At 45.4% G+C, this 15832-nt stretch overlaps 1 protein-coding gene across 1 annotated transcript in view; it reads right to left on the reverse strand.

Moving 5' to 3' along the window:
• Positions 1 to 7566: 7566 nt before the first annotated feature.
• The window catches only part of SPRING1 (SREBF pathway regulator in golgi 1), a 38995-nt gene continuing 30729 nt past the window's right edge, over positions 7567 to 15832 (reverse strand). Inside the window, exon 5 of the mRNA XM_081037129.1 lies at positions 7567 to 9016. Within this exon, the coding sequence (XP_080893255.1) occupies positions 9002 to 9016 (15 nt within the window). The 3' untranslated portion in view covers positions 7567 to 9001. The remainder of the gene's footprint in view (positions 9017 to 15832) is intronic.

The raw sequence follows: 15832 nt of genomic DNA on the forward strand, positions 1-15832 counted from the left end.
GGAGAAAATCTCCAGGACATTGGACTTGACAATGATTTCATGGAGATGACACCAAAAGCATAGTCAACAAAAGCAAAAATAGAAAAATGAGAGGACATCAAACTTAAAAACTTCCGTGCATCCAGGGACTCAATCAACACCGCGAAACGGCCAGCTATAGAATAGGAGAAAATACTTGCAAGCCATATACTTCATGTCCACAATATGTAAGGAACTTCTACAACTCAACAACAACAACAAAAACCCCAAATAACCTGCTTAAAAACTAGGCAAAGGACTTGGCTAGACATTTCTCCAGTGACACACAAATGGCCAACAAGCACATGCAACAATGCTCAACATCCCGAGAAATGCAAATCAAAACCACAACGAGATATCACTTCACACACAGGAAGATCAAAAGAACAGAAGAGAAGTGCTGGCAAGGACACAAAGAAGCTGGAGCCCTGTGTGCTGTCGGTGGGGATGTCAAATGTAGTAGCCGCTGTGGAAAACAATGTGGAGAGTCCTCCAAAGACTGAAACAGAGCTGCCATATGATCTGGTAATCCTACTTCTGGGCACGTATCCAAAAGCATTCAAAGCCAAATCGCGAAGAGATACCTGCACCCCATGTTCACTGCAGCATATTCACAATAGCCACGAAGTGCATGCAACCCAAATACCCATGGACACATGAATGCATAAAGAAAATGCAGGATTTACATGCAACGGACTATTATACAGCCTTACTAAAGACGGAAATCCTCTCACATGCTACCACATGGATGAACCGGGAGGACGTTATGCTAAGTGAAATCAGCCAGTCACAAAAGGACAAATGGTGTGTAATTCCACTTACGTGACGTATCTGAAATCGTCAAAAGCATAGAAAGTTGAAAGGCGGTTGCCAAGGCCTGGGAGCAGGGGACGTGAGGAGTAAGTGTTTAGTGGGTACAGAGTTTCAGTTTTACAAGATGAAAAAACTGTAGAGATTTGTCGCACACAATGCCAACATGGTTTACATTACTGAACTGTACACTTACAAACGGCTAACATGGTAAATTTAATGTTAGTTGGTTTGTACCAAAGTAAAAAAAAAAAATCAGTAATTACCTACGATGGAGGAGAGTGGACTTTAAACTGAGCTGTTCTTATCACGGTGACCTTTAGATCAATTAGAAATGAGTTTTAAACACCTGAGAATATGTCCATTTAGTAGATAATAGGATTATAGTTTATACATTTTTTATTTATACAAATTAGATCCAGAACACAGTTTATGTAAAATGAACATCTAAGGCATGCCCCTGCCTTCACAGAAATAATTTTATCTCCTAGAACAATCTATTTGTGAACAGGAAGGGATCTTTAAAGAGTCCAACAGTCTCCTTAAATAAGGATGAAGATTCTGGGAATTGACTTACTTCTCCCAATATGGTGGGAGGCCGAGTTCTCTCAGTTCCTTTCTTCATATCTACAGGGAGAATATAAACCCCTTTCCGCTCAGGGACTGTGTCTGCTTTGCTCACTGTTATAGACCCAGTGGCCAGCACAGTGCCTGGCCTGATATGGGCCCTCAGAAAATGTTTGTTGAGTGAATGAATGAGCATGTGAATGAATCTACCAGTGAACAGTGAGCGTTGCATCATGGGGGTCTGTGAGAAGGCATTCCCATATCTGTGTCATTTTAATATGTTCACTCCTGTGCATGTCTGCATTACTAATGCATGTTTTTGTGGACTGACCATAAATTCTTAGAGATGACCTAAACAGACATTCAGGAGCTGCCAGCTAAGGTAATTCTACTGAGGCTCCAGGCATTGTATTATTGTATTTTATAAATAATACAAGGACTACGCATTCACCTCTCAAATCATGGAAGACTAGCTTTGGAGATGCTCTGAGAATAAGAGTTCCATAGTCAAATGAATTTGAGAAGTTTGGCAGTTAAGCAGAGCTAAAGAGGTCTCTAAATGTGGGAGGTCTCAAAGTCTTTAAATGCCAAAGTACCTGGTCATTCTAGACATGTGGAAAGAGGTCAGATAATTAAGTTCGCGAACGCATCCTAGAAAAAGTGCTCCATACCTCATCGCTGAATATCACTATGGCCACCTTCGAAGTCCTCCCCTTGGGAAGCTTTGTACTGATGCCAGCGCCTAGTCCACCCTTTAAAGCAATTTTGGAACTCTTTTTCTGGAATGGCCATCAGAGCTGTCATCGTATTACCCTTGATGTCCTGAATGTCATCAGAATGTCTTCCTTTCAATATTTCCTTTATGTTCAGGTAAAGAAAGAAGTCATTGGGGGCCAGATCAGGTGAGTAAGGAGGATGTTCCAGTTATTTGTTATTTGTTCACTGGCTAAAAACTCCCTCCCAGACGGTGCTGTGTGAGCTGCTGCATTGTCGTGATGCAAGAGCCATGAATTGTGGGTGAAAAGTTCAGGTCATTTTCATCTTTTTTCACGCAGTCTTTTCAGCACTTCCAAATAGTAAACTTGGTTAACTGTTTGCCCAGGTGATACAAATTCATAATGAATAATCCCTCTGATATCAGAACAGGTTAGCAACATCATTGTCACAAGTTCACGAACTTCACGGTCAGACCTTCGTATGCAGCATTCCTAAAACCCATTTGATATTGGGACCCTTCTGGATCCGCTCCTTGAGGAAGATTTTGCAGTAAATGAAGTTAAGTACTGATCTGCAGTAAATGCAGGTACGTAAGTGCTGAACTTAGCATTCATCGTGTCTGGGATTAGAGAGAACTAGAGGCAAGCAGAGGCATGCAGAGTGAAAGAGCTTCTTTCCTTCTCTCTCTCTCTCTCTCTCTCTCGCTCTCGCTCTCGCTCTCGCTCTCGCTCCCCCTCTCTCTCTCAGCACACATTGTAAAATGTGCATTATGAGCCATGCCTTGTGAAAGGCACTGAAAATAGGAAGATGGATGAGAAATGGGCTGCCCGCCTCCCCTTCACACAGTCCCGTAAAATCTGAATACCAGGGCTCCCTTTTGCGAATGCCAGAAGACCCACCAAACTGACTGAAGTGAAAAAATGGAAGTTATGGGCCTAAATATTTGAAAAGTCCAGGGAATGGGTGGGAAGGTGAAATAAGAAATTATTACAAAGGCTCCAGAAACAGATGACGAGGGTTTGGGATGGTAGAGGGAAGGTGGGATCCAAGAAGCATTTCACATGTGGAACCCGGGATTTGTCCAATCAGCCGATACGAGACCTAGATGCTGTTTTATTCCAGGCACTGCAGGGATACAGGAGAAATAAACACCAGACACGGTCCTGAGCCTACAGGAGTTTATAACTAGTTGATTCACTAACTGTCCACTGTCTTTTCAACAAGGCTAATCAACTTTGTCAGAAGCACACATATCCCAGGATTGAAGGGCCAACAGTGAAAATGGCACTCAGACCCAGGCATACAGAATGCAGGATGTTGGAAAGGAAAAGACTGGCCAGCTCCTTCTGAGCCAGCATCACAAGATGTGCCACCTCTGGGGACCCGGACAGCCAGTGAGTGGCAGACTGCAACGCTGAACCTTTTTTCTCCCACGATAACCGGAATAATTCCAGCATAAGAGAGGAAGGAAACAGAACAAAACAAGAACAAGGGTGGGGCGGGAGTAAACAAGCTAAACACAGGACAACAAGTTATAAGGTGCAGTAACAGTTGCCAAGTTGCGCTGTGCCAGAAGAACCGGAATCAGGAGTCAGGTGTGACGGCGGACATTTGGAAGGATGAATGACTTCCGCAGTGTGCCTTGGGAGCAGCGGCTCCTGAAAATGGCCTTTTGCCCCTCTCCGATCACTTCCTCAGCAGCCAACAGTGATGTGAATCACGAGCGCAGGTTGGGGGGACATATAGAGGAAAACGGTCGGAGTCAGGCGTGGAATTTAGGTTGATGTTTTATTAGTTTCTTCCTGGAATTTGTGGGTCTTAGAGTCACAAACACAGAACAAATGTTGTTCTGGACTGTGTAATTATTATTTGCATCCGTGTGGGGGTTGGGGAGAGGAGGACGGCTGGCGAGAATGGGTCCTTTCATTTGCAAGCACTCGTAGGCTACTTCCAAGCAACTTTGCAAATGCAGCCCCGTGGAATGTAACCTCTCATTAGGACAGGTTGCAAGGCTGAGCTGGGCATGGCTGCTTAATACACACACAAGATGAAAGGGTGAGAAGGGAGGCAGGGGACGGTGGTGGGGAAAGGGGATGGCTGATGCGGCCATAAAGAAAAACAGGAAAGGAAATCATTGGATTTGGGTTTGGGTCCCAAGTGACTTTCCTACTGAGGAAACTCCCAAAGATCCTGAACCAACCATGACTCCATTTACCCCTCGTGCATTTCAGGATATCACCAGGTTTCTTATCAGACATGCTCATCTTCTTTGGACCCCTCCTGGCTCCAGCCTGAGGGCTGGTACTAAGGCGGAAATGCATCCGTGCTACTTAATATTCTGAAACGTGAATCATGACTGCTTCAACAGAGCCTGCAGCTCCCAGCCTCACTCAATACCTATCTGGGGAGCTCCGAGTTTAGAGTTATTCCCATTTCACTGACAAGGAGCTGAAGACAGAAGGAAAAGGTCACCTGTCAACCAGCCAACAGCGGACGACTCAAAGACCAAAGATCCCAACTTCCCTATTTCCTGAATCCCTCTAGGCCAGGGGTTCTCAAACTACAGCCCAGAGGCCAAACCAGGTCCAATGCCTGCGAGCTGAGAATGGTTTTTACATATTTAAACGGTTGCGGTAAAAATAACCAAAAGAGGAAGACTATTTCACGATACGTGGAAATGACATGAAATTAAAACCTCTGTCCATGGAGAGTTTTACTGGCCAACAGTCATTCCACAGCACCTACGGAGGCTTCCAGGCCTCAGTGGCGGAGTTCAGTAGTTGCAACAAGAGATCACACGGCCCAAAGAGCTGACCGTATTTACTGCCTGGCCCTGTACAGAAAAAGGGCACTGCCCCACCCCCACCCCCACCAGTGGCTGCTGGAGGGTGAGACCCTCCACGGGAACTGCTCTCGGTCAAACAGAGCTGCAGCGACCTTCAGCCAAGGAGGTGCAAAGGCCCGGCTCCCTGGCCTCCGGGTGGGATGTTTCTGAAAAGCCATCCCTGCACAAGGAGGCCCTGCGTCTGCTGACTTCCTCACGGATGTCGTTCCCAAGGACAAGCCCCCAGAAGGCTCCAGGCACTCTCTGTCTCAGAATCTATTTCCCAAAGATCCATCCACCTCGGGCGGGGGACATAATGAAGTGCAGGAAGAAACATTGTCTTTTCTCCTTCGCTAATCACAGACGAGCAGCCATGTCTCAGTGTCTTCTTAATGTGGGTATCGCTGATGCCTGATCAACTCCAGGCTGGTTCTCCTTCTGTCGATTCAATGTAATAGAGAGGCTGGGTGCACTCTGGTTTGCTGGTCGCTTTTCCTGCTGATCCCTCCAGAAGTCACTCAATGCCCGTTTTTGAAATAGCAAAGATGTCCTGCTGCTCTGGGGGGAAGGTCCCAGTGACGTTCATGGCCCACATGGTCCTGCTTTCTCTCTGGCTTCACCCTACCCAGGCATCCCCTTGCTCTCTGAACTACACCTCCTGACACTCGCACTGTTAGTTCCCTCTACCAGACACTGCTGCCATTGTCTAGACCCCACTTCACACCCGGCTCACTGAATGAACTCCTGTCAGTCTTCAGATCTCAACTCAGTTGTCTCTTCCTCTGGGCAGCCTTTTCCAGGGCTGATTTCTTCGTTAGATACAGCGAGTACCTAACGAAACACAGTACCTGGAGCCCACAATACCTCCAGGGGCCCATGAAAAAAAACAGTTTCATTTCTTTGAAAGTCAGAAGAACAAAGAAACTGTAATAACAACTTTATAATGATGAATCCAGCCTGGATTTATACTAATGCAGTTGTAAATGTAGTTCTTTTTAACGTGAGAAGGGGGCCCATTGAGTCATGAATAATGCAGCCCTGGGCTTTCTTGATCTCCCCCCAACCTCCCAGCACCACCAGGTCAGGTATCCCCATTAAATGCTTTCATTGTGCCCTGAACTCTTCTCTGCAAGCACTTATCACAGTTGTCATTTTGCATTTGTCCCTTAAACTACATGTTTGACGAGACAAGGGACCACGTCAGACCTATTCTCCACACATCATCGTGACTAACATGGTGTCTGGCTCATAGTATATGCTCAATAAATACTCGCTGCAGGCCTGACTAAGCAAAGGCAGTCCACCTGCACAAGGGACCCCGCTTTTTAAGCAAGAACACTCACTCCATCTACTTTTAACTGCCTGCCTTGCCTGCAGGTCCGAGGGAGGGGACAGGATGGAAACCAAGAGGAAAGCCTCACAATGGGAGAACTGACGGTGCCAAACTTCTCCCCTTGGGGAGCAGGGGCGAGGGGCGGCAGAGATTGAGCATAAACAAACATTTCCTTGTGTGGTAGGTCATTTTGTAATTATGTGCAGGTCAAGCGCTTTATAGACTCCCGGAAGTCAGACAATATCTGCTTCCAGAGGCCATTAGTGCCCAAGGGCCCCTGGAGAGAAGAGGGACTTTCATTAGAAGGTTTGTCCTATGCAGGCAGGAAGCGTGCTAAGTGACGGTCCAGAGTGAAACAACGAAGCAAGCAGAAAGCAATAGGAAGGGGCACTGACCTCAGAGTTCAGAGAAAAGGAGGGAGAGCAAAACCAATATATGAACCTGGGGAACTGGCCACGTGCAGCTTGAAGCCTTGAGCAAGGTGCGCTGGGGGAAAGGGGGTGGGAATGACTTTGACTTTATGCTCCTAGAAGGAAGTTGGCAGGAGGAGTGGAGGGTGGCGCCTTTCTCCATCAGGCGTTTTGCACTACCACTGGCACTCTCCAAGGATGGAAAACGTGCCGAGCCAGTTAGAGAGAGGACAACAGGCGACCACTGACAGGAAGCAGACGAAGCTATTGCCAGATGTGAGACTTGGTTCTTGCCACCCGGCAGCCCTCATTCATTTTCACTCTGCAGAGATGGTGGGGATTTTTCAGTTCACTCTCACCCCTCGGGTTGCTCCCCTCTGGGAGGGATGGGGTTGGAAGGTGACAAAGGTAAAGGGGAGAACTGACTGGCAGCCAAAAAAAAAAAAAAAAGCTTAAGCACAAAACCCCCAACTGGTGGCAAACAGGATGAACGGTGGCCGTATGCCAAGATCCTTTGGGTTCACATGTGACTTAGGCTCGATGGCACAGTGGCTGGGGCTTCCCTTTGCCGGAACCAGGCAGATTATGGGAAGAGGCACCAGCATTCTTAAAATTCCCGTCCTCACAGACCTAAAATTAACACGACTGTTTATAGTCCTAGATATGGATTTGGACTATTATAGTGGTAAATAAGATAATAAAAATCCAGTGACGCGTTTCTGAACTGCAGTTATTTTTGCCTATGGCTACCAATTGCTAATGCATTTAACAGGTCATAATTATCGGGAATTATGTCACTGTCCTTTGTATTCAAGGATGAAGACGACTGATATTGTGCTGGATGTGGCAAAGAGCACCAAAGAACGAACCATATAATCTTTTTCTTTAAACAGCTTTTTGAGTTATTCACACACCATACAATTCAATGGTTTTTGGTATATTCACAGAATTGTGCAACTCTCACCACAACCTAATTTTAGAACATTTTTGGCTTCCCTAAAAGAAACCCTGTACCAACAGCAGTTAGTCCCAAGTTCCCCTTCCCGCCATCCCCTGGAAACCACTAATCTTTCTGTCTCTATGGCTTTGCTTATTTTACACATTTCATACAAATAGAATCATACAACGTCTTTTGGGACAGGCTTCTTTCACTTAGTGTAATGTTTTCAAGGTTCATCCACGTTGTAGCGGGTGTCAGTATTTCATTCCTTTTTATGGCTGAATAATATTCCTTAGTAGGGATAGACTACATTTTGTTTCTCTGCCAGTTGATGGGTTGTTTCTACTTTTGGCTGTTGTGAATAGTGCTGCTGTGCACATTGATGTCCACGTTTTTGTGGGGACACATGGAATATACATAGGAGTAAAATTGCAAGGTCATATGATAACTTTAACTTTTTGAGGAAATGTCAGATTTTCCTACAGCGGCTGCATCGTTTTACATTCCCATCAGCAATGCAGGAGTGTCCCAATTTCTCCACATTCTTGCCCACACTTGTATTGTCCATCTTTATTTCAGCCATCCCAGGGGGCGTGTTCTCATTGTGGATTTCATTTGCATATCACTAACGGTTAAAGATGTTGAACATCTTCTCATGTGCTTATCGGCCATTTGTATATCTCTTCTTTGGAAAATGTCTACTCAAATATTTCACGAAGTTTTCAATTGGGTTGTCTTTCGATGATTGAGTTGTAAACATTTTTTATGTATTCGGGCTACAAATTCTTCATCAGATCTATGATTCACAAGTATTTTCTGCCATTCCATGTGTTACCTTTCCCTGTCTTAATGGCATCATTTGCAACACAAGGGTTTTTTTTTTTATTTTCATGTAGTCCAATTTATGTTTTCTTTTGTCATTTGTACTTTCGGTATTGTATCGAAGAAACCACTGCCTAACTCAAGGTCACCAAGATTTATTCCTGTATTTTCTTCTAAGTGTTTTTTACAGCTTTAGCTCTTACATTTCGATATTTGATCCATTCTGAGGTAATTTTTACACATGGTGTGAGGTAGGAGTCCAAACTCATTCTTTTGCATGTGGCTATCCAGTTGTCCCATCGCCATTTGCTGAAAAGGCTATTTTGCTGATTGAACTGTTTTTGGCACAGTTGTCCAAAGTCAACTGACATAAATTTCAGGGTGTATTTCTGGACTCTCCACTCACTTCCTTGATCTACGTGTGTATCCCCATGCCAGGCCCACACTGTCGTCACTGCAGCTTTGCAGTAAGTTTCGAAATCAGGAGTCCTCCGATTTTGTTCTTTTGCAAGATTGTTTTGGCTAGCTGGGTCGCCAGCATTTCCATGTGCATTTTAGGGTTAGCTTGTTAATTTCTGCAAACAAACAAAAATCCGGGTGGGATTTTTATGGAGATTAGCTGGACCCCCATGTCACTCTTTACACTGAAATAAATTCCAAGTGGGCTAGTGTTCAATTTAAAAATTAAAACCATAAAAAGACTACAGAGAAAAAAATTGGTTATTAAAATATATATAGAATTGCAGAGAAAAAAAGTCCCACACAAAACCCCAAAGCTGTAAGAAAAGATCAATACTCGCGTATACAACTACATAAAAATTAAAATCTTCTATATGGTGAAAAAAATTACAAATGGAAACAATAAACTGGAAAAATATTTGTAATACATTTCTTTAGTATTCAGAGAGCTCTTACATATCTCTATGAAAAAGACAAAGCCAAAACACAAAATATACAAAATACACACACACAAAAACAGTTCATAAAAGAAAAGTACATGGCCAATAAACACGGGAAAACAATGCGTTCATAATGCATGGGAATGAAAATGAGCCAATTTTTCAGCAGTTAGTCTGGCAAAGACTGAACAGGTTGACCACGCCCAGCGTGGGTAAGGAGGTGGGGCCAGCGCTTCCATACATTCTCGGGGAGGGTGAATTGGCGCGGCTGTTTTTAGAGTGCCATTTAGCAATATCTACTGAAATTTAAAGTATGCATACCCCATGATTAGCGAGTCTACTTCTAGGAATTTATCCCACAGATACGTTTGCTCATGCACTCCAAGATGTACCTACATTGATGTTTCAACAGTAGTACTCTTTGGTAAGAGGGCATTAGACACAACCCGATTATCTATCAATACCCAAATGTGAAGTAAGTAAAATGAAATAGCCAGCCCCGTAAAAGAATGAAGAAGTCTTTATGTGCTGATTTGAAAAGATCTCCAAGAAAATGCTGTACGAAAGGAAAAAAAAAAAAGGCAAGATCTGAACATCATCAGAGCAGCACTGATGAGCCGTGGCACCTCCTCTCCTGTCTGAGCTCAGTTCCAGCCCAAGGTCGGGGCTAACCTACTAACCGAATGACCTTGGGTAAGTCACTCCTCTCTTCGTGCCTCAGTTTCCTCCCTGGTGAATGGGGTCTACATGGAGCCCCCATCATAGGATTCAATGGGATAATGCCCAGAAACATTTAGAAGCGTACATGGTATCTGTCAAGCACTATCTAAATACTGGAGTTTTGAAAACTATTCTTATAAAGCAAAAGAGCAAGAAGTAGAACAGTACAGATAACATGCTATATAGTTTTTGTATTTAAAAGAAAAAGAGAAATAACGCATGCAAACATTAGTCTGCATGTGAGTAAATGATTTCTGTATAAACACAACAGAATGGTGACATTGGAACAGAGAAGCTGCAACAGCAGTGGGACAGATTTTTCACTGTAAAACCATTTTGAATGTTGAAACATATGCATATATTAACGAGTCAAAAATAGATAAAACTAAAAATTAATAAAGGTTATACATATATATCCGCAAATATGAATAGAAAATTTCTATACAAGAAATTAAACAGTGTAACGTTACATGTGGGAACTGACATGAGCTGTAGGGAGACTTTTCCTTTCACTTCTCTTTTCATACTACTTAACTTTTTTTAAACTTACATGCTTATGTGAGCTTTATAGCAAAAATCAGAAAAGGATATCTATGCCAAAAAAAAAAAATAATAAAGAAAAAGGCTCCCTTTCCATCTTGCTCGAGAGGCTCATCCTCCCCAATAGTCTGGTGCTTTCAGCCGAGCCGCCGGCCATCCAGGGAGCTGGGCAAGAGTTGGGTGGGCAGCACTCGAATGATGGTTCCGGGCTGCAGTCAGACACAGAGTATTTCTCCCATCCATCTCCCATTGGTAACAGAATCAATATCCACTTAAAAACCTCTGCTGGCTTCCCACTGCCTACAGGAAAAAGTCCAAACTCCACAACACAGCATGAAAAGTCTTTTGCAATCTGTCCCCTACACCTCTCCAGCTCCATCTTCTGTGTTCCAGCCGTACCAAGCAGTGCAATGCTGGGGGAAAGCATAGGAAGGCAGGGGATGGCAGACGTGGGAGGAAATCTCAGGTCTCCACGTGTTAGCCTTGACCTTGACCAAGCAAGGCAGTGTCTCCCAGCGTCGTCTGAAACGCGGGGTAATACCCCCTACTCTTTGCAGCACGTGGGAGAATTCAGTGAGATGATGCTGCTTCCAGCAGGTAGCGTACGTGTTTGGTATACAGCAGGGCACGTAATCATCAAATGGTGCCGCTTGACGGCTCCAGCACTGCTGTTGTTACCTCTTCTGGTCTTTGTAGGAGCTCTTCCTTCTGCCCCTTAACCTCCTTCCTCCTTTTCTGATTGTCAAACTTCTCATGAAATTTTCCTGACTCTGCCTTCGTATTCCCATACTATTAATTCACTTGTCCAGGGTGGCACTCACCACTCTGTACCATATTACAGGGCATGGTCCACATCTTTGTTATCACTTAGTACAAATCCTGGCAGAGCAGGTGCTCGGTAAATGTTTTCTGAGCGCATACACTTGCTCAACCTACCTTCAGTGAACCTCTGGGTACCAACTTTACCATATTCATCTCGAGAAGGGGATTAACTGATTGAAGAAAACATGCTTCCAATTCAAGGAAGCAGAAAAGAGCTGCAGTCGACTCCCCTTGACGGTTTGTTGTCTAAAAGAAAGTCGCACAGACCTCTGCCGTTAGTTTCATAAGCCTTGGGAGAATTCCCTTTAACGCATACCTGTTTGCATACAATGCAACCCCTGGGCACAATAATGCTGCCTTCTCTTCCAAATGAAACGTTTATGACGACGTGGAAAGGCAAAGCGGACCATTCTGCTTTCCAATTACAGATGCACTAAGACACCAACACCTGAGAACTATCAACCTTGTTCTCTTCCTGTCTGCGACCCTGGCAAATGTCAGAACAGATGTTTCTAAATTGTGTATAAAAAGAAACAAACCAACAATAAAGGCTCTCTGGCTGCCCCACACGCCCAATGGCAGCCCGGAGTGTGGTTTAATGGCCATGGAAACCCTTGAAATGAGAGGTCCACACTGTCTCTGTCAACAGCCCACTGGGTGGGGAGCAAGGGGTCCCAGCGCCCTAAGCTCAGGGGCGGGCACTCGCCATAGCCTGCTTCGAGGAAGGGAGGCATGGCAGGTTTGAGGACTTTGCATGACTCTGGGATCTGGGTCCCTGCTGTCAAAATTAAGCACTTTGTAGCACAGATTATAGGGCTGGTGAATGGAACAAACGAGTGAGATGCCTAGTGCTGTGCTGCTGACTTTTATACAAATCTCATTTCATCCTGTGTCCATTCTGCAAGATGGGTATTCCCATTTTACAGCTAAGGAAACTGAGCCCGGAGAGATACACACAAACCAGCAGTCAGTGGCACAGTCAGAACTGCCCCAGTTCTACATGGCTCCAATACCTGCCCGTTTTACACTTCCCCCAGCAACAGACGGGCAGGACTTCCCCCTCTCAGGGAGTTAGCACTCTCCCTTTGGGTGCCTGCGAGCTTCAGTTTAGGGCAAGCCAGCTGCTCCCGCTCTCGCCTCTGCTGAGGCAGGTAAGAGGAAGGCTGTTCCTAGAGAAGCCACGTCCTAAGGCAGGGAAGGAGGTGGTACCGCCCGCTAGTGTTGGATGGACCACACTCACCTCCACAGCTCACCAGACCCACACAGGAGTTACCGGGGGCACACATGACAGCTTGTGACAGCTCTTTCCCTTTAAGGCTGCCCTAGATGTCCATTTTAACTGGATTTCGACTTCAGAATGGAGCAGCACTCTGTCAGTCACCCTGTCGTCCATCCAGACTCTAGAGATGGCCCTGGCCCAGCAGTCATTAGGTCAAAAGAGGCCACGTGTGGAAGTGCCGCGTGAGGCCCTCGGACACCATAGGTAGTGGGAGTTGATGGAATTCGATTCCAGCGCAAGCTTTCCTTTCCAGGGCACGCCCATCAACTGGAGTATAGCAGAGGCTCCGATCCCAGGCACATCTGTGCTGAAACACGGTGTTCTGGGCAGGCAAATGCTCCCCCCACCCCATCTTTACAGACAGAATGACTCACCCACATAGGGCAGGGACTCCATGTCTGCTTGGAGGGCGGGGCGGGCGCTACCTCTTGTGGGGAAAAAGCCAAGTTCATGTATAATTGATGCAAGATGTCGGGGGTTTTTGGGTTATTTTTTTTTTTTTTTGGATCAGATAAAAGATTTTCTCCTCTTTATCCCACTCAAGAGATTTTCTATAAGTTTCTTTTTACAATATAAGTACTCAGTCATCAGAAAAGACTACAAAGCCAGATAAGCCCATACTTTAAAACAATATCTTGGGCACACCCGCCCCTGCGCAGCCCCCCCCCCCACACACACACACACACAGAGGATGGATCAGTTTCAGAACACGCCTTTTGGCTCTGCAGTGTTCTGGAAATTTCTCTGACCCTTGCTTGCCTCAATTTCTCCTATCTCGAAAATGGAGCCACACTGGCTAGGATTCATGAAGAGATTCAAGGAAATTTAAAGCTCTTAAAGAAGCTTTCAAGTATTCTGAACTTAAGATCCTCATTCCAATAGCTCATTTCACCTTCAAAGCACTGCAGCATTAACCAGATCTGCCTAATTACAGTGCAGAGCAATGGCTTGCATGTGTTTCACCTGAATGTGACAGAAATTGGGGTGGTCATCTGTCAAAAATGTTCCTGTGCCCAAGAGGGAGATACATAAACTCTCAGTCTTATCTGATTATCAGTGAAGGTTCTGTGTGTTTTCTTTTGTGTTTTTCTTTAAGGTCTAAATACTGGGTGCATGATAAAAGAACAGTTCCTTTCCGCAATATGCCAGCTGCCACGGGTTTCCAGGCAAGGTATTATTTCTGATAAATAGATATGGACAATAGATAATATCTATATTAATATCACTAAAACCTGGTCCTCTCCTGCAGCTCACCCACGACGGGGACGTCAGTGTAGAAAGCGGCAGATGCCAGACCAGAGACTTTCTTCTCGTGACAGTTTGAGCTCCCTGCTGCAATTAACTTTTTCTCCCCCTCCCTCTCCTCCTTCATCTCACGCAATGCGGTTCAGAGAAAGGGGGCCTGTATTTTCCTCCTGCTGATGGAAGTTGATTAGCAGTCAGGTGGAGTGACACTCAGGGGACAACACAGCGGATTAATTAAATCACTTCTACTGGCTAAGTGGTGACACTGGTTCACAGCAGAGCTCACTCAACCAGACAGCAGCTTTTCTTGCATGCCGAAGGAAGAAGGGCCAAACTGGCCACTGGTTGGAGGCCGAGGGCTCTGCAAACTTTAAAGACCAGCATCCTAGTCATTAAAGCAGAGGCCCCCGCGGGGCTCTTCTCTCCAGGGCAGGGGGACCTGCAGGCAAGGGAGAGGAACTGAAGAGAATGGAGCACGGCTGAGGCAGGCCAGCCATGGAACAAGGAGCCAGGGGATTCATTCCAGAACGCGCAGAATCTCACCTCTGCCGATAGAGACAAGCAGGCTTGAAACGGTTTGGTGCCGTTTTCTCCCTGTCTGTTTCTGCCGAACTGTGTGTCGGAATGGCACCTTGGCTTGCCCTAAAGCCCTAAAGACACAGCCCTGTGATGCTCCTGTCACACGGACTCACGGATTTGTGACTCTTTCCTGTTACAGCATGGTGTCTTCTCGACGAGGAGCCCTCAGACCAAAAGACACATGCTAGCTGTGCTTCTGGTGGTGTGTTTTATGTCAGGAGCTGGATGCGTCTGGTGCTGACCCTGTGTCACTCTTGGCTCGGGCTGCGAAGGAGCTCAGTGCTGAGCGTGGAGCCTAATCGGCTGGCCCTCAGGCACACTCCTGGATACGAACGCTCTTTATCCAGAGAACTTGTTCATCGCATCTGAAAATCTGAGTGTTTTTTGGGAAGCTGCCTCCGATGCCCTTAGGAGTGAGGTCATACAGGACAGGAGTCTAAACCCTAGATTTTACAGCAAGCTCTGGTTCTGATTGCCTGTATCGGAGCAGGCTGCTTGTTAAGGTACAAATTCCTGGGCTCCACTCCAGACCTTTCTGAACCAGAATAGCTCAAGGCAGGGCCCAGGAATCTTCATTTTTAACAGGTTCCCCTAAGCAATCCTGGAATGTTGGAGAACTACAGTTTTAGAGTCAGACATCACTAAAACTGAATCCCAGTTCCACCAAGGAATAGCAGGTTCCCTCGAGCAAGGTCCTTCACCTCTCCAGGCTTCCTTTCCTCAACTGTAAAATGGCATTGGTGAGAATTAAACATCTGTAAGTAGGTAAACACATAACCTAACATGGCTGGCCGGAAACTGTACGATTCAATAAATGGTAGACACTGCAAGTGTCCCATCGACACGTGAATGCATGAGCCAGTGGGGTAGGTGCACACATGGAATATTCCTCAGCTGTAAAAAGGAAGTTCTGACACGTGCTACGACATGGAGGAACCTTGAGGACATTACTCCACGTGAAAGAAATCGGACACTAAGGAAGAAATATTGTTGGATTCCACTTAGATGAGGTCCCTGCAGGAATCAAATTCATAGAGACAGAAAGTAGAAGGGTTGCTGCCAAGGGCGAGGGGAAAAGGGAATGGTGAGTTAGTGTTTACTGGGGACCAAGTTTCAGTTTTGGAAAATGAAACGAGTTTTCTGATCGGATGGTGGTAATGACTGCACAACAATGTGAATGTACTGAATGCCACTGAACGGCCCACCTAAAAATGGCTAAAAATGGAAAATTTTCTGTTTTGGATATTTTATTACAATAAAAAAAATGAAATAATGATAGATATTGTTACAAACTACTACCGACAAAC

The sequence above is a fragment of the Rhinolophus hipposideros genome (assembly GCF_964194185.1).
Source record: "Rhinolophus hipposideros genome assembly, chromosome: 24".
In the NCBI taxonomy this organism is placed as follows: domain Eukaryota; kingdom Metazoa; phylum Chordata; class Mammalia; order Chiroptera; family Rhinolophidae; genus Rhinolophus; species Rhinolophus hipposideros.